General features: G+C 35.9%; 1 protein-coding gene and 1 long non-coding RNA gene across 2 annotated transcripts; both read right to left on the bottom strand.

The window, feature by feature from the left end:
* Positions 1–4,230: 4,230 nt before the first annotated feature.
* On the bottom strand, positions 4,231–7,783 carry LOC129254277 (uncharacterized). Its single transcript, XR_010292732.1, has 4 exons — positions 7,710–7,783; positions 6,146–6,245; positions 5,629–5,748; positions 4,231–5,160 (listed from the first exon to the last, which is right to left on the bottom strand). It is a non-coding gene; the product is annotated as an uncharacterized LOC129254277 (long non-coding RNA).
* Positions 7,784–16,798: 9,015 nt separating this feature from the next.
* On the bottom strand, positions 16,799–19,644 carry LOC129254798 (uncharacterized). The gene has a single exon (XM_054893325.2). The coding sequence runs from the start codon at positions 19,593–19,595 to the stop codon at positions 18,519–18,521; it is 1,077 nt and encodes a 358-aa protein (XP_054749300.2). The 5' UTR covers positions 19,596–19,644; the 3' UTR covers positions 16,799–18,518.
* Positions 19,645–20,009: the final 365 nt, after the last annotated feature.

Below are 20,009 nucleotides of genomic sequence, written 5' to 3'. Positions count from 1 at the left end.
CCTTCCTGAATTGGTATGATTGTTTTAAAAGTCTGTAATCAATTCACCCAGACAATTTCCATTACATTTCACTCCCATCTTGGTCTTACAGAGTTTACATGTACCATCTTCTTCTCTTATCTTGGATAACAACCATCATATGACACCTACATAGATCCTCGTCATTTGATAGCTTGTTTGATGTCGATCATTCAGCCCACATTACAACGACATCCGTGCAATTTTGGATCCATTTATCGTGCAATTTTGATCCATACGGTTTTGTCTATTGGACGCTAGCCAAGACCACTGGCAGTACACGTAAAAGCATTTATGTTTGCAGTGCACGTGTTTGTATGGATGCGACAATCAACAGACCGTGTTTGCACTGAATGCACTTTTGCATTCAAATGACAAGGATCTTTTTTAGGTGTCATAAAAGACAATGAATGTTCTTTTCATTTGTGCAATGGACAGAATACCCGGGGGGGGGGGGCACTCAGTATATAATGCATAGTGGGTATGTGCCGCGGAGGGGACCCCCATTTTTACACTCAAATTTCCGTTCCAAGGCATAGCATTTTTGTCTTAATGAGAAAAAGAACAAAGAAAGCCGCTCCAAAGCATAGCATTTTCTTCTTATCGAGAAAAAAGAAGAAAGAAATCCGCTCCAAAGCTTCGCATATTTTTCGTTACGCCGTTCCGGTCGCATTGGTGAAAAGCGGCCGCAGAGCGCTGTCCGACCATCGCCTCTGTGCGAGCGCACCCGGCGGCCGCGGGCTGTGTACCGGCGGATCCTGCGCCTGGCAGATACTGTTCTAGGCACCAAATCCGCCGGCGGATATGGTTCTCCTCCGGCGGATTCAGTACCAAAAAAGGCCACTCCTTTCGGAAGATTCGGAAGATATCGTTCTTGCGCTATCGCGATATCCTTCATTCATCACGTTCACACGTCATGCATGCACGCGCACCGCGCGTGAATAACGTTGCGAAATGAAGTTCGAAGAAGAGGTGGGTTAGCCTTAGTCTAATTGAGAGCCAGCTACCTTTCGGATTCTAGTTACATTAGGCCTTGAAGAGGAAAGCCTCAACATTTTGCCTTTATTCTGATGATTAGGGACAGAGTCAGACTCAGACTGACGTTAATCAGAGATTAAGTTTGCATTAGGTTGGAACTAAGTTCTAGTGGAGACGCCAGCTCATCACAACGTTGGCCCCGTAAGGTGGTCTTCTGGGACGTCACGTGGTATGATGTCACATCTCCACTTGTTCTTTTGTAATTTATTATATGAAATTAGGTTTATTCAAATTTTTTCCTCCAAGAACTAGAAAATTTGGATTGACAACTGATTTAGTGCATTAGATATTTATTGCTGCAACTTATTTCATTATAAGGGAGACATATTATTCACACAAGTATGAAATAAATGAAAAAAATATGGTTTTGTGTGATAACATAAGAAAACGGAAAATGGGGATGTGACATCATCAGCCCAACTAATGAATATTCATGATGACTGTTTTCACAAAATATTGCTTAACTTTAAACTTCAATAACTTTATTATTTGTTATCCGATTTTGATGAAATTTTCTGCATTTTGCTCAGTGAATTCTATACTCTATGTATTAAGATATAAATATTTTCAGCCCGGACCATCCCTTTAATTCAGATTCCTTAACAAAAATATTGAAAAAAAAGGAATAAAAAAAAAACAAATAAAAAAATACATGACAAATTAAAAATAGGCCTACAATAAACTACATAAGATATTAATCATGTTTTGAAATTCTTTTTTTAAATGTTTTCACAAAAAATTAGCACTCTACAAGCAATAATATGAGTTAACAGCAATACATATTCATAAACTAATTTGCCTCATTTATTTTGAAATTATGAAGTTTTAACTCGTTGAAAATCTGTAGTTTTATAAAAACTATATGCCTATATGGGGGTACAAATTTTCGCCAGTCTGGCAAACTTACACTAATCATGAAGTGAAAAAGCACAGTTAAAGATATCGATGCATACTGCGGACTTAAAGTAGTATAAATTTTCACGTAGGGCCTACAAAACAAAATGATGAAATTTTCATCAAAATCTGATAATAATAAATAGCAAAGTTTTGGCGCATGTGCCAGGTCTATGTATACATGATATATCGAGTCATTGTTTCTCCTATTCCCTCACCCCCATCGAGCCCTTCGTCAAAAGCTGTATGGATCCGCCCCTGAATAAACATTCACTAAAAGTCTAAAGGCGGACGAAAATCCCCTCCCCCCATTGGTAACGACATTGCCAGAGCCGCGCATGCGCGCGCTGCCGAGGTTGGACGTCTGTTGTCCAAATAAATATTACACGTATCGTCAATAGAACCAAATCCGCCGAGGAACCAAATCTGCAAACATCAAGCCGCGTCAAACCCGGCGGATATGGTTCCTATTAAAAACGATATCGGCCATTAAGAACGATATCTGCCGGCGGATACGGTATCCGCCGGTGGAACCGAATCCGCCGCTACACCGGCGGGCTAGCTGCATCATGCACGCATGCCCGTTCCCAAGCCCCCGAAGCTACCGCCATTTTGTTTAATCCATTAGAAGCTAAAATAAGCCCTCATTAATATTAATTTCGTACGATGCTCCCACGTCAACTGTGGTTTTGTACGTGTATTAGACAATACGCACATCAGCGCAATGACAAAGGTCAACTTGGCAAATTCATTAATGTATTCATTTTGTTACGCGCTCGTGACGCGAAGGATTCAGCGAATCAAGCAAGCGCAAATCTGAGACGATACGTTGCGCTCTATAAAGTATCGATATCACAAGCGATATCACTTATAAACAAATCATTGTTTGTATTGCGTCTTATAGGCCTTTGCTAATTCCAAAAGGGAAGATGAAAAGGGTAGATCGAGTCGTGATTAGGTAAAGAGGTCTCTACTCTAGTGCTTTTGCCATCCCTAAATCGTAATTACCATACTTGTAACTCATGATGAAACGGGCCCCAATTTATCATGTTTAATACGTTTCCTGTCCCCTTTATTCTCCAGCATTTCTTACTCTAATTTTTTTCTCCATTTAATCATTTTCCCACTCAAAATTCTTTTGTGCCGCCTTTCTCCTACATATGTAGAGCTCATTTTCAAAAGGGGTTAGGTCCATTTTTCATCAAACTTGATTCTTATGTCTTAATGTAAAGATTTTTAGTAGCTATATAAGATGATACCATAGAAAAGTTGAAATTCCTATTAAAAAGTGAACTAATATGGCAAAGAAAAATCACCTTTTTTCAAAAGGGGTTAGGTCCATTTCAGTTTAGTTGCAAAAGGGGTTAGGTCCACACATACTTTTTTTGGAAAATAATATCTTAAAAAAATATGAAGACAAGTAAATATCTTTTATACCCAATTTCATGTTCTCATGGTAGGGTATCATGAAAATTCAGTTTCGCATAAGAATATTGCAATATGGGAGAATTAAAAAAGAATTATTTTCTTGGAGTGGACCTAACCCCTTTTGCAACTAAACTCTTATGAAGAACTCATTTGTCAAAAGGGGTTAGGTCCATTTTTCATATATTTTATTGTTTTCTGTCTCTAAACCTCTAAATTTTCAGTCACTCTGATGATACCAAAGAAAATTTGAAATTCAAATGAAAACGTGAATGGAAGTGGCAAAAAAAACACTTTTTTAATCAAAAGAGATTGGATTCACTTCAATTTACTTGCAAAAGGGGTTAGGTACACAATGATATTTTTTTTAAAGTATATAGAAAAAAATTGAAGACAGGTAGATTTCTTTTATACCCAATTTTATGTTCACTGTTCACATGATAGAGTAGTACATCATGACAATTTAGTTTCTCATAAGAATATTGCAATAAGTGAGAATAAAAACATGGTTTTTCTCGGAATGGTCCTAACCCCTTTTGCAACTAAACTCTTCATATATTTCCTTCTTCTTTTCCCACTTGTTATCTGTCTCCTGGTTACCATAAATCTTGTCTTATTTCTCTTCCACCCCTTTTGTTCCTACTTCCCACTTTCTAGCTCTCTTACCACCCCCTCTAAATTATCTCTTCATATGTGCCCCTCCATTTCTTTCTCATCTCTTTTCAACCCACTTCTCATCACTCTTTCCCTCTCTCGATCTTCATCTCATTTTCAATTTTGCCAATTCCAAGTCCCTTTCATTTTAGCTCTGTACAAATACTATATGAACAAAAATGAAAGACATAAAGGAATTCTCTGGTTAGTGGTGAATTTTATTAATTAGCCATAAAAAAATATTACATTATCAGAGGATTAAGCTTTACCTTTTTCTTAAGCGTATGTTAATACTTTGAACCAAAAGAATTTTTTTGTATGCTGGGGCAGCGATCCTGGGGAGGAGGGGGCACAGTTCCCCCTACTTCTTGAAGCACTGAAAAGTGCCTTTTTATGCAAGAAAAATGCCCCCTCACGAACGTGTACTGTGTCCCTTTCACCTGACGAGAACCTGTTTTAGGTGTTACCAAGTGCTCTTCCTTGTATGCAATTTTTTTAACCGAAAAATGCCCCCCCCCCCGGAACGTGTTCTGTGCCCTTTCATCTGAGGGCCCGTTTCATGTGTTAACCCTTGCCTTCTTGTAAGTGCCCTTTCTCGAATCACTGCCCCCTTTTTACCCAAGAAAAGTGCTCCTAAAGAACTTGTTCTGTGCCCCTTTCACCTGAGAAGGACCCGTTTTATGGTCACCATGACGATTGCCCTTTGAAACAAGAAAACAATATTCTCATTTCGATAATATACTTATGAAGGAAATCCTTTGTGCATTAAGTTTAATAATTCATGGGTGGGGTATATAAGCAGTTTCGTACAGATTTTGCTCGCTCGCAACTTCTTAAAAATTTCATGTAATACAGCATTTTCCCTATGCCCCCCCCCCCCCCATTTTCAACTTCACTCCGCCGCTCCTATTTGTATGTTTATAGCTTCTCCTTTTGCAACCAGTTTTAATGAAAATCAACAAGAAATTTCATACGTCATGAATTTGGGGTTGTGATAATAATTTTTTTGTGTGTGAAAAATTGGACTTGGAAAAAAAAAACCTTTTCCATCTTCATCAAGTGGTTCCTAAGTCAGACTCTTCAATGTTGAATTGTTGGATTTCTTGAATGAAAACATCTGTTACACCAGTCCTGCAGATTGATAAAAATAGAGAAAGAAAATCAATGAATTTAAATTAAAATTGTCCTGATTTATGAAACTTAAATGTTTTAAGAAAAGTGAGACTATACATATATATGTTTCTTCAACACATAACAGGAAATCTTACTTCTACTAATTATAAACTTGTACTTCTATAAAGCATATCACTTAAACCTGTTCTATGCAGTTTACATACCACTCTCCATTATAACGACATGTACTGTATGAAAAAATGCCAGAGATTTCTCATAAATATGAATATATGAATCAACATATGTAAATTATATAAATAGTAAAAATTAAAGTTGATATGTTTTGTTGCACAGAAATATGATTAAAAACGACACTAACTATAATCTAAAAACAAAATTGAAATGGGTTTTTCAAAGGCAGGTCTATTTGTTGCCAAAAAAATGTGAACAACCTCCATTATTAAAAATATTCACTAATTAACTCACTCATATAACTGCTGTAGGTTGTATTTTTCTTTGTGGTCTAGTCGCTGTTCTATTAGGCCTACTTCACCGATTATTTATTATCATCAATCACCTCCATGGAAATTGTAAAACTGCATCATCCTATTGGACAAAATGTAAAATAACAAGATTTTTAAAAATCGTAAATCTACAAATATGAAATATGAATATCACACTAAAGAATGCATAAAATGAATTTTGTAAAATATGAAAAATAAATATTGCTTTGTTTATAAACAAATAGGAAATAAAAAGGCCATTTAATTACTAGTAGATCAAGGACATGACCTTATTTTATAAATTTGCCCAAGGTACATAACTTTTGGCATTGGTTCTATTTTAGACTCGAGAGCCTTAGGCTGTATATTTAAGAAGTGTATATTCATTACAGATCCTACCTCTTTGTGGCTCAGATTATTTTTATTTAATGTAAACATGGTTAACATTCAATGCATGTAATGTATCTGTAATTTTGTATGGGTTAGTTTAAGTTTTATACCTGGATGAGAATCTGCAAAATGATGCATGCACTTATATGATCATCATCTTGAACCATATAGGTAGACCTCTACTGTTTTTTCTTGTTCTTCAAACTCAACCTGTTTGTGAAAGAAGAGAGAGAACAATAATAAGAAGTGATCTTTTTCATGGCCGTATGTATAGGGGGAGGGGTTTGGGTAAGAGCTGAAATGTGAAAACCTTCATCAAAAAGAGAATTACTTGACATCCTTCAATTTTACGTTAGAAAATGCACAAAACGGCCCTAGGTAATATTGGTCACTTCTGGCCCTCGCTTTCTGCATTTTAGGTTTCTCTAAATTTTTTCACATGTCTGCCCCCCCCCCCAAAAAAAAAAAAAAAAAAATCTTTTTATTTCCAAATCTCATTTCATTAGATTTTAACATAATTTCATAATCTCATGCACTAGGTCTAGATCTATTTGTAAGAAAGTATAGATCTAGTCCAACGAGACTCAGTGCTGTGCGACAGCATTCATGTATCTAAATTAGGTCTAGATCTAGACTAACAATGGACTCTCGATCTATCTAGACCTAGTAGAAAGTAAAGCTTCGGTTCTAAACCCTATATCGGTTTAGAAATTATTGATGTCTGACTTTGACTTCTATTCCTGGCTAAGACTTCACTGCCATTATTGACCGAGAGTAGATCTAGATCTAGTCCGACTCCTTGGTCCACTGACAGTCATACTCGTACATGTAAATACTAAATGGAGTCGTTTAGGCCCAGACCTAGATCTAGGCCTAAATTACAGACCTAGATCATAAGCCCTGGGGGTAAGTATCGAGGGTTGGGAAAGTATAAGTTAGACTAGATTTTAATTAGGTAGGCCTAGCTCTTGATACTTGATAGCATCGATGAATAATTAAAAGTAAAGTAGCCTAGGCCTAGATCTAAGTATAAAGTAAGTAGGGCCTAGGATTAAGAAGATCTAGGTCATAGATCTATTGATAATAAGACAAACATGCAGAGCAGCATGTTATTTCTAAGACCGAGTCTATATATTTATGAATAACAATAAGAGTTAAAATGGGTGGGGGCTAAATGCAGAAGCCTGAAGTTATGCAAAATAAATTTGATAATGATATTTGAAACAAAGTGAGGACTGAACAATGACAGGCGTATCTTCATCCACACTCCGCTTTACTGTTTATTCCTGACTGAGTCTCGATCTACTGAAGATAGATGCAGATCTCCCTCTAGATCTAACGTTACAGTGTACAAAAAGAAGCCTCATTCTTCTTGTTTTAATCAATCGTGGGTTGGTCCTTGTTGGAGGTGAACCAAACCAGCCCGATTATCTCTCGATTCCCAGCCGGCTAGGAGCCCGTACAAAATACACTGCAAGCAACATACAGGCTGCACTGGGCGACGATGACAATCTAACTTCAATTTCAAAGACCAAATTCTGCTTTCCTTTAACAGAAGAATGATAGCAAACTCTCTAATTTGTTAAAGAAATAACCTAAGATCACAAAATACAGTGTGAAATGCGTAAATAGTCCACTGAATTCATGTGGTTATATCAATTTATGCGTACTCACCGGAGTGTTCGTAGGTCCATTTTGTGTGTGGAAAGAAAAGTTTCAGAATGAATAAATTAGATGACGTAATGAGGTCAAATGAATAATTATTTCTGTAACACGATACCACTAGTATCGATGACAAAGAATCGGGGAAATCGCGTATTAATGACGCTCTTAGCCAATGAAAAGGCCGGATTATGAATATCTTCATGCTCATGAATGTCAATGAGGGCTTATTTTTGTCTTCAAATGATCGCGGTAGGCGGAGCCTAATCTCATTTGTTTTGTGCTGAACGCGCACGCAGCTTTCGGTCTAGTAATATATTATAAGGTCTATTATAAGGTCTTTGCCCGTTCCATATATGCATAATACGCAGTTACGCACTCACACGCTAGCGATCCGTTCCAAGGACCACCATTTTCACAAACATTTGTAGTTCCAAAGCCCGTTCCGAGTACCCTCCTTTTTACAATAAGCCCGCTCCAAGGCCCCCGTTTTTTGTCTCGCCCGCGGCACACCCCTACCACTTTTTTGGTCGAGTGCCCCCCCCCCCCGGGACAGAATACTTCATTCGGCGAAAGATGGAATGAATGATCCATTGAACTCGGCTATGCCTCGTTGAATGGATTATTTCATCTTTCACCTCATGAAGTATTCTGTCTATTGCACTCATGAACATATTTTGTATACTAATTTGTTTCAAACTTTCCCAATATACCCCAATATATAGCATGATAATTTTCTGTTTGACTAGCTGTATACCAATAAATGTTTCCTCATTGGGAGGAGAATAGGACTAGGTGGGGAGGAAAAATATTGGATGACTGGGGGGACAGGGGTATTTGGAATATTTCAAAAGTACCATGTGCAATAAATTAATAGCGTGAGGGAAGTGTCAAACATCAGCGTAAAGACTGTAAGAATCACACATTGAACAACTAAAAATGAAGGCTTGTTTGAGAGGGTCCAAGCTATGCATCAATAACAACTAAAAGTATGTGTTAATCCGTTAATCTTCGAGCTGGAAGGGGAGGTTTATTTGTTTATTGTAACCTGTCAGATTATTCTAACGGAGAAAAACAACTTATCAAGAAGAAAAGAAAGTCCTTATCACCTAGTGAGACGATTGAATGTCAAATGAAGGAAGATCTATAACATCAAATTCTCCCACATCTCTGGGGCTTATTTCATCAAATGGCCGTTATTTCAGCGTTGCCATTGCTCCTGTGCCCTTCGATCTCTCCATGTATCAGAATTCTTATAGCGCCATCTTATGTTCTGAACCATTGTCTTTTTTCCATGATCGATTTAGATTAATTCCAATTTCACGTTACTACTTTACCGATTCAAAGGCAAAACAACATGGGCGATACGCTTAGATTATTTTCTAAAATATTTATACTGTGAAAAAATGAAAGTGTTTTATAATTGCCCTTGCATATGCAAAATAATTATTACATTTAGATTTAAAAGAACCGAACCAATTAAAACCTAAAAGGACACAAATAAAAGGGAAAATTAAGTAGAAACGACGATTGCCTCTAATGGGTAAAAAAAAAAATCAACTGAACAAAAATGAAATCAACGAAAAACCTCTTTCACATACAATTCGCTCTATCACAATGTAGATGCGACAAGTATTTTCTCAACTTGTCAACAGCTGCCCCCCCCCCCAAAAAAAAAAAGAGTAATGAAAATGTAATGATAACATATATTATGCTACACATCTCGGTAAACTTTCGTATAATTTCTGGCAGTTTCATACGAGATTAGAATAGTATAGTGGGCAATAGATAACATTGTCAAACCGGAAATTATATAATCAAGACTGCACGTGAGAGAAATGCGATTAGACGATCCAACCATGGACCACAAAATTATAGAGCGCAGTTGAAACGCTGTCCCTTCTCTTAAAATTGAGTGCGGGTCGCGACTTATATCTCAAGTGGATAAAGACCAAGCCAGACAGCGGCATGAAACCATAATTGGATTGGCAACATATTTCATCTCATGTTACCCCTTCAGGGGCTCTTTTTTTTTACTAAACAAAAAGTGCAGGGCATGCAGAGGTAGAGGGTTTAAACCTATTAGCAGAATCGCGCCAAAATATTTACAAGCGCTCGAAAAGGTTCTTCATGCATTTGCACTATCTTCAATAGCTGCAATCATAAAATTTAAAATATGGATTGTATTCTTATTTGTTGAAACACAAATGAAAACTATTATTGAAGCTCATTTTCAGTGCCCTTTTTATTGTGTAAACTTCTTGTTTTATTTGCAGGAAGAAATCATTTATCATGCCTATAAAGAGGATATATGAGTGCATGACACTGCGTTGTAAGTGTGAGCTCTGCCAGGGATGGTTCCACATGACGCCAAGGAATGGACAACTAATCCTCATGATATTTCGATTGATCAAAAAGGGGGGGGGGCAGATAAATGAAGAGAGAAGAAAGAAAAAATAAATTGAATATTGATGTATATATTACGCCTATTTTCTGCATGTCATCATTTATAAAAAAATTTTAGGAAGTAACAAAAAAGTTAACTCTTGGTCACCCTATAATATTTTGTCTATTTCGCCCCCTTTCACTCTCCTACACAATATAAAGCATGAATAGATCCTCGGTATAATGGTGCGTATACCATCGGTGTGTTCACATCAACAGAAGATAGCACGTTTTGATATTTGTTTCTCTTATCAATCTCACAAATAGGCCTATATAAAGCCCAATGTTTTAATTACAACTGTGAATTAAGGCTATTGGGCCTTATGGTTTCAGTCACTCTAACAGAATCGACTCCACACTGACCGATGGTATATCATTGATAATAAATGATAACCGTGGAGTCAAATTCATCGGTGTGACTGCGACCATTGGATGGGTCGAGTGGAGAACATTGAGGACTCCACCAGTGCATGTGTAACAATTAATGTGACACTGATCATATTGTAACTGGCTCATGGGATACCTATCATGTCGTTATTTGAAAAGGGTACTTTAAGATATGCTTGATGTATGTTTGCCATTAGTCAAGTCTAGCATGTCTAATGAAAGAAACATTAATCTAAATGAGAAGTGAAAAGTCAATCAAGGATATACATTAAGACTTATTTAGAATTTCGAATAGTCTATTATTTGACAGGGGTTTTAATAATTGAACAAACTTCGTGTTTAAAATACATTCATAAAAATCACGTCATGCAACCGAGGGATTCTTAATTTTAATTTGAATCACAATCCAACTGCCTTTGCGCTTACAGGTTTAAATTCATCATTACGTAACACCTTACACATGTATAATACAAACTACTGATATACAGATGGGGGTCGGGCACCCTCCTCCTAAATTAAGAGTTCCACGACTGAGAAATAAGAAATAGAAGAAAAGAAAGGAAGGTGGTGAAATATGAACATTCTTTTAGAATATTACGTCAAAATCTCTACACAAAGTTATGTCTTCTTTTTCAAGACAGTCAAACCTTTCTGTTGGCTCGAATTACTCACTAGCAATTACTATTTTTCAACCTTTCAACAGTTCCACTCATCTAACATCTTTGCATAATTCATCTGCAATTTTCACTTGATAGGCCTACAAATAATTTGCTATAATCATGTTTTGTGCAATGACTTTACCATTTATAGCCTACGTCAATCACAAATAAAACATACTTCTCCCTCCATATTTTGAGACTTTTTTTTTATCTCCGAGATTAAAAAAAAACATTTTAGCTGTAGTTTGTACATTATGTGATAATTTATAAGACTTTTCAAAAATAAGCTACGAAATGTAAACAAACAATTAGCTGCAGTTTGTACATCATATAGCATAATAAGTTAAATGTTTTCACCGCACAACAGATTCTAACTGGTGCTTGTGACATGTAATTGTCAATGTTATGAAATTAAAATGTAAAACTGATCTGTTTGCTGTCATTATAAAGAAAGGGAGAAATGTGTCTTGTCGACTCAATTCTGGTTCTCGATGTATGAACCCATGTTATTTACTCATTCGATCTCGTCGCTATAGGATTCGGTCGATATACAAAGCACACCAACAATCTCTAGACCACCTTCTACTTACGCCTTTACCCCTGTCTGTCTATCTCACTCCCATTCTCTCTGTCTCTCCTCCTCTCTCCATTTCCCTCTTTCTCTCTCCTCTTTCCTCATTCATTGCCTCACTTATCTCCTCTCCAATATCTATCTATCTATCTACCTATACCTCTATATATCTATCTATCTATCCATCTATGTATCTATCTATCTATCTATCTATCATTCTCTCTCACTCTCTCCTCTCTCTATATATTTTTCCTCGCTCCAGCTCCCCTTCTTATACTATACCCAATACCTCAAAGACATCCGGGCAGTCATAATTGGATTTTACTGTCACTAAATTAAAGTGGATAACGTTTAATCTCCCTGGTAATTGTATGCAACAACAGAACAATTCGATTTTTTAAAAATCTTTTTTTTTTTTTGGGGGGGGGGGTGCTAATACTTACACCCCCCCCCCCCTTCTCTCTCTTTCTATCTGTCTCTGCCCCTCTTTCCACGACCTCCCTATTTCAAACACTACTTCTTTCTCCCCGGGAAAGGATAATCGATTGCCGGAAATCGACCCTGGCAATCAAATCATAATCAAATATACCATCACGTGAAAACACGCTTTCAATCAAATTACAGCGCAAACGTCTGATATTATCTGGTGTCTATAAAATATGAATCAATATTTCCTTCTCAATTCGATGGATTATGAATAGTGTACAAGATTTTTGTTACTAAGGATTGTTCACTTTAAAGCAATCTGAAAAACAAAATGACAGGTTTACTTCAGATAATATTAACGAAAGTAACATTTGTATCACAATAGCAGAATATGACTTAAAAAGAAACAAACAAACGTTTGAACATGTTAAATATGGAATTACTCGATGCAAGTGGTTAATAATACATACATAACATGAAAATAACTTGATAAATTCATTTCCCTTCATTATGCTGGTTTGTCATGTTCATCGCGACCACTGCCACAATTATCATTACTAACACCATCGCCATCATCATCCCCACTATCACCATCATCGATCATCACCTCCACCACCATCATCACCACCACCATCAAAATCATCGTCATCAATATCCTCCTCCTCCTCATCACCACCATCACCACCAACAAAATATTCATTGTACACTGTCCTTTATAGCTATAGCGAGACCACCAAATGACGACTTACCCTGATACATTTCATTTTAATCCTTCATGATATCGCCAACTTGCTAAACAATACGAACATTTTTTAAAACAGTAATCCCACGAGATTTTTCTCCAAAAAAAATCGAAAAGGTAACACTCTTGTACTTGACTCCTTGGTTTAATTGTTCTCGACAAACCATGAAATATTCATGTCCGGTTTCCGTATGTATTACCTCTATTTAATTACCAATAATCAATCTCACACCATGACTAATAATTTTCTTGAACCCTAATCGTTTGCGTTCACACAAAAGTAAATCATTGGTTGCATATCCACATTCCTAATAAGAACATAACCCACTGTTCAATTAATGTTATTGGTATTCTTTGCATATAGCTTCCTTTGAGCTACATTTCAGGATTTCTGCAGCAAGTAAGGAATAATAAGACTCCAATTCTCTATTATTACCTGTTATAGCAATCAATCGAAATAGTTAATCAAAAGGGGCTGTTGGTCCTTACCATTTTAAATATTTACATCCATATTAAGTTTATACATTATTATTAAAGATTTTAAAAAAAATGTATCTTTTTGACCATATATATCATGTTCACGGTAAAGAGAGTGGTATGAAGTTGAAAAGGAAAGAAGTCGAATTTCCAACGAAAGGAAACCTGTATCTATTGCAATTGTGATTCAAACAAGACCGCACATCAATAAGTCAAACAAATCATTGATTGGATTTCAACCCTTGTAGAACACTAGTCATCCTTTATTCATCTGCTGCCATACCTGAACAACACAGCAAATACAACTCCATCATCATTGCTTCATCGCAAGTTGATTTGTTGAAAGCCTTAATAGACTGAAGGTTTTTGTTCTATTGTTCAACCCAATCAGTCAAATGGCTTCGATTTTAAAACCAAGCTCCAAATATTCCTACTGAAGATAAAACTTACATTTTATCAAATGATTTTTTGTTAATTAATGACTTGATGAATGTTGAAAGAGGAAGTGTAAGGATTACATGGTGTTTAACAAAGCAAGCTCTATTTTAGCTCTCGGTCCAACTAACATACTTTAATCAATGCAATGATTAGTTAATGACGGCATGCACAATTATTGATGGAGTTGCGAACGTGAGTAAATGAAGAGCCTAGAGTGGAGTACAAATAGAGAGAGAGAGAGAGAGGGTGGAGAAGAGAAACAAGTAGTGTATAGATTCAAATTTGAAAAGGAGAGAGAAATGGATAAACAGGGAAAGAGAGGGAGAGAAAGAGGTGTGATAGCAAGGGAGTGGGTGAAAACCAACAGAACAAGAAAAAGCGAGTGGAAGGTCGGATGGTTAAAAGTAACATAATTTTGATACAAATCCACTCTCTTGCATAAGCTTCATTAAAAACAAACTTTAACACATGTTTTCTTTTATAGGAAGGCATAGTTTTCCATATTTTATTAAATCAATTTCACTGATCACGGCTTTCATAAAGAAAAGAAAGAAATAAACAATAAAAATATATCATGATAAAGTATCAGTATCAATGTTTTCATTATGAAGACACATAATAGAAGAATACAAAAGCTTGGGGTTCACCTCAGTTGCCTATGGGTGATAAATATTTTAAACTGACGCAACTACTGTTAAACATAAACCATACATACGAGTCACCAAACAATACACCATTTGTTAACAGGTAATGAAATAAAGTCATATATGCAAGAATGTGTATGATTTGGGAATCTTATAAACCTAATTATCATCAAGATTACATGTATTTCAATGTGATTAAATTTTATCTGTTACAAAAATAGATTAACATAAAATATTGAACATAACTAAAAAATAAAAATCCAAGAATCACTTAGAAGGAGCGGAATGATAGAGGATATACAGCAGAATAATTGAAGAGTGGTAGCTATGCTATATTAGCTTACATGGTCAAAACACATCAAATGTTCATATAAAGGTCCAATGGAAGGGGGCACAGGGAAGATGGGACTTGGGTCAATACAGACATAAGATCTTTATCATTTCACTTCCTATCAGTTATCATAGTTTCTCAAGACTTAGAGGGCACTTTAATTTGCAACAAGAATGTAAGCTGTCTCAATCTGAAAAATACCATGTGACAGCCAATTGCTGTCACATATGTCTGAAGCGCTTGAAACTACTTCCCAGCTCTTGAAACTAATTGAACGACCCTGTCTAAGATGCGGAGAGGGAATATTGACCGTCACCATGGAAACTCAGACACAAACACTCCTCTCTAATATCATGATTTAAGGTAATCTGTACTCTTGAACGCATCAATGGCATTGTTAGCATTTATAAGTGACTTTAAATCTTACGGGGCATCAGCCATCACCATAAATGTGTGTGAAAGCAATTAGTATATTGATAATTATTAACCATCCTATCTTTATTTGCGCATAACTAAAACCATCAGTGACTTATTAACAGCTTGTAACTCTGCATTGTGACTACACAATTACCATGCATTTAGGCTAGTTAACTGAAAAAATAATATGAATAGCATTGAGGAATGGAGGTAGCTGGCTAGCAATCCAGCAATCGGGGGTAGTTTTTTCATTTCATGAAATTATTTTGATACAGCATGTAATGCATTACTCAAATCATCATTGTTATTAATGTATTCATAACATTCATTCTAAATTTGTCTTTTCACTTCCTTTTTACTACAAAAGTATCTAAATATATGTTTAAAATTATTAAAAATAATTCCCAAACAGGATGAATAAGTCGACAAGAGTAAAATTTGTGTCAGAGGTCTGAAGCTAGTTTTCCCAGAATCACAAATCAGAGCTGTTCTACACATATACATGTTACTCTACAGATATATGAGTATACAATTAATTCCTGGTTTTAACTTGGTTTCATTCAGGCAGCCTTTGCATAATATGATTAAAGTGTAGATTCACAGAGCCTAACATGAGTATAAAAATTAGTAACATGAGCTGCCAATGCTATGATCGTAACTCTGACATTTTGATATTTATAGCAGATGCTCCATGAACCACTCACACTTCTGGTCTCTCTATGTCATTATCCTTATGCAGTTGTTTTTCACTTCACTATGTTCCTTGCATTCTCAAGTAAGTATTGAATAATGAAAAGGAAAATTAAATGCCTTTAATTCTATCAGGCATATCTTATGATACTAATATTTCAAAGCGCAAGTTGTAAAAGCATACTTCCATGTAAAGTGTAGGCGGTGCTTTCACCATTAGCTTCTTCATACATACCACAGACATTTTAAATGAAAAGAAAGATGTCTACTTTTGTTCATAACACTAAAATTGGTTCAAAGAAAACAAGAAATAACTAAAACACACACAAGTCATGGTATATAATTGAATTTAAATGAGATGTCTTTAGGTCTAACTCAATTATTCTTTTGCCTTTTAAAGATCATTTTCTTTTAATCCAAGTAACACTGGTGATTGGTGGTGATGGTGATTTTTTACCTGATTGCTAAGAAAGCATGAATGCTTGTAAGCAAGCAACCAGAGGACCGACGGCTTAAGGTACTGAGGATTAATACCTTACCAAAGGGCACTAGCGCACCAAATGGGAATCGAACCCGGGTCACCGGAATACGAATCCCCTGCTCTACCGACTGAGCTATCGCGCCTCCTTAACTGCAATTAATAAAAAGGTTCAATTATGACTAAACATTGATAAATATTTTGAAATAAGATTAGGTGAAGTGCTTTGTCATCTTATACAATCACCCTTTCAGTAAATAATTTACTTATTTTTGTAAAGGACAAAAAATAATATTTTTCATATCATCAAAATCTGAGTTGGTATTGAATGAGTTAATCAGTATTTTCTCATTAAGTCTTGTTTGCAAATAAGAACAAAAAGACATACATTCAATATAATTTCATTTGTATATTTTAATTAAATCACAAAAGCAGTGACTTATGAAACACTGTACAAAAGGCTGCATAAATATCAATTACTCTGTGAATGCCATTTAAAATACATACTCGGAGCAAAACAATCGACCTCATATTTAGAGAGGAAAAAGAATATCAGGTATAAATCTGGTATCCTCACTTTCTAATATTTACACATGATGGAATGTTTTCAGAAGTACTTATTATTCAAAATATCAATACTATTGAAATCCCTTTTAATGATGGAATGATAAACAATAAAATTCAATTACATAAGAGATTTAGTAAATAGAGGAGTTTTAGACAACAGTGCAAAGTATGGAAAGTTTAAACATCGTTATTGAAAGACATAAACATTGCTTGTGCTTGGAGAAATACATCCACTTGTCACCCTGGTATTGGTCTAGAATCCAACATAATATACATTCATGTGTAAGAATTGTGTTAAAAACACACCCAAAGATATAAGTAGAGGCAAGTGGTAAAAGAAAAAAAAGGGAAAATGTAAGGAAGAGAGTAAAGCAAACCTTAAATAAGCAAACTGCATGGAACGAAACACTGATCAGTATAATGAGCAAAGGTAAATCTACATCATAAAGAATGTACTTCAAATCAGCAAGCAATGAAACAAAATAGTAATTTATGATCTAACCTACATTCTATGCATACATATTTATTATTTGGCATCATCCAATCATTTGAACAGATCTCAAAAGGAAAGCAAACTTTCATTGCACTTTTTGTAACATCACACATCAAGGACAAAATTATTCATTTTAAATGTCATTTTTGAAAGATTACGGATGAGGCATTCATTATGAGAGTGCTCTCTGATGGGTATCAAATGTCCATTTGAAAACAAGACTACCAGTATGTAATTTATATTTCAAGATATGAGAAAAGAAATATGTTGCAAATATTGATATTTGAATCCACATTCTAAAATTGCCTGGTAAGAATTCAGACTATTCTTTTATTTTTAAGATCAGGAAGAAGATATTCAGCTGGAAACTTAACAGACTAATACAATTTTTCTAATTCAAAAGAAAAAAAGCTTGGTAGTCCACTTTGAGGCATAAAGTTTATAAAGCAATACCTGCATGTAAAAGAAACATTAATTCTTTTCATTTATTCAAATGTATGTTTAATGAGAAGTTATTGCCAATTAATACATCATTAGTACATATAAACTTTTTTTTGGTATTATTGTTAACATAAACTTAATCAAATTTATGCAGAGGCCCATTGTCACATAGTAAAGCCCAGTTCTGACATTCCTATAGGGTTGTATATATCGCCTCAATAAATATAATAATGTCATCGTCAAAAGTTGCATTAAAAAATAAAGACACTATATTTTTCACTAAAATTCTAAGACTTTATTTGTCCAAATCATGTACACATTCAACTAAAACATTTGAGAGATGTATCCAAGCTTTGCTGCGTGTGAAAGTTCTAATGGTACAATAAAAATGAAAAAGGGAAAAGTATAAGAAAATAAACTCAATCAATACATTGTAAAGCAATTACAGCCAAGGCTCTACCACTTTAACAAATACATGTATGCATTCAAAATATATGAAAGATCAAATTAACAATTAACAACATATGAATATGTCTCCACAAATATTAGGAGAGGAAAATACTTCAATTTAATAGCAAGTTAGTACAAAAGACATAGTACACTTTTAATATAAGGCTATTTCAGTTTCTTTGTATTATCATTGTTGTCTGTGAGTGGAGGTATTCCATTAGTCAGGTATCCTAATGAACAAATTGCTTGATATTGGTCTGGTACTTCCATGAGTGCATGAAGTGCAAATGCAGTCTCTGCGTACTTTGCCTTGCTGCAGACTTGATGGAAGTTGACAAACTGAAAATTGTCAAATTTTCTCTGTGGGAGATTATCGTCATAGTTCTCCATCTCATCCCAAGGTCCATCACCAACACCGATGACGATGATACTGATCGGATGATTGGAAGCCTCCACAATAGCCTTCCCTGTCCTTTCTGCATCTTTGATTTGTCCATCAGTGATAATGAGGAGTAGATGGTACGACTGTTTATCTTGAACTAGTTCTATTGCTTTCCTAATGATAGGTTCAAAACTTGTTGGGCCTCCAAGTTCTACTGTTCTGGCCACCTTATGGTATTTTTCTAAGACATCAATGAACCCAACACAGGGTAACCCCGTCTCCTTGAATGGAAACACAGCTTCGTCCCGCGTGATTTTGTCCCCGAAACCATAAACAGGGATCATATGATCTGAGTCAAACTGCTCTAACGTAGATCCTATAATTGATAATACCCGCTGGTAAGGATTGAAGGTCTTCCCATTTGCAATGTCGTGTAAGTTGTGACCAAATTTGTAAGACTTACGCCCCTGCCATTCATTACTGGCACTGAAGTCCACGCCAATAATCATATCACTCCTCGTAATCCCTGCAAGTTTGACAGCCCGGGCCACCTCCTCGTAAGTTGAAAACCGATCTAGGAAAGCACGGAAGCTATTGCACTGGTCCAACGACAGGCCCAAGACGTCAAAGATCCTAGTCCTGCGGTAGCGTGACTCAGTCCTGCGCACCCTCCTTGGGTTCTCTTTTTGTTCCCCATCCTTCTTTGGCTGATAGACCACATAGAGGACCATGTAGGCAAAGAAAGCCAGCATGAAGAGGATGACTTCCATGTTAGAGTGTTGGTTAAAGAAGGACTGGTCCTCAACAATCAAGGTACCTAGACCATCTCCCATCATCATCTCATTGCCTGGGGACACCATATCATCTCAAAAAAATCAGTGATAGACAATGCCTCAAGCTTCAGTTCAGCATACCTGCAGAATGAGGGATAGAAACAATAGAAGAGATGAATATCCATGAATCAACCTTGCGAGGTATTAATGTAGGTAGATGGAAAATAGTGTTACATTCTGTACATGCCTGGTTGACGTTTTGGAGTACAAAATAACTCTGCACAAATTCACGTAGTTCAGTTATAATGACTTTATTTCATTAAGGTAACATGACTGATAAAATGTAGCACAAGTTGTGATGTTCTCTCGATCACTTCACAATGTAGACTGACTCAAAATCTGTCTTGCACACTAGTATATGTATAAGGTGAAACAAGTCACCATCATCATATTAGTATCCAACCAGCAGATCTGTTCTCCCAGAGATTACAATTGCAACAG

This window comes from Lytechinus pictus, chromosome 2, assembly GCF_037042905.1.
Source record: "Lytechinus pictus isolate F3 Inbred chromosome 2, Lp3.0, whole genome shotgun sequence".
Lineage (NCBI taxonomy): Eukaryota > Metazoa > Echinodermata > Echinoidea > Temnopleuroida > Toxopneustidae > Lytechinus > Lytechinus pictus.
The sequence above is the reverse complement of the archived record's forward strand: the minus strand, read 5'-3'. Positions and strand labels throughout refer to the sequence as shown.

Excerpts from the sequence above, each read along its gene's own strand:
- LOC129254798 (XM_054893325.2), bottom strand. The coding sequence starts at position 19,595 with ATGGTGTCCCCAGGCAATGAGATGATGATGGGAGATGGTCTAGGTACC.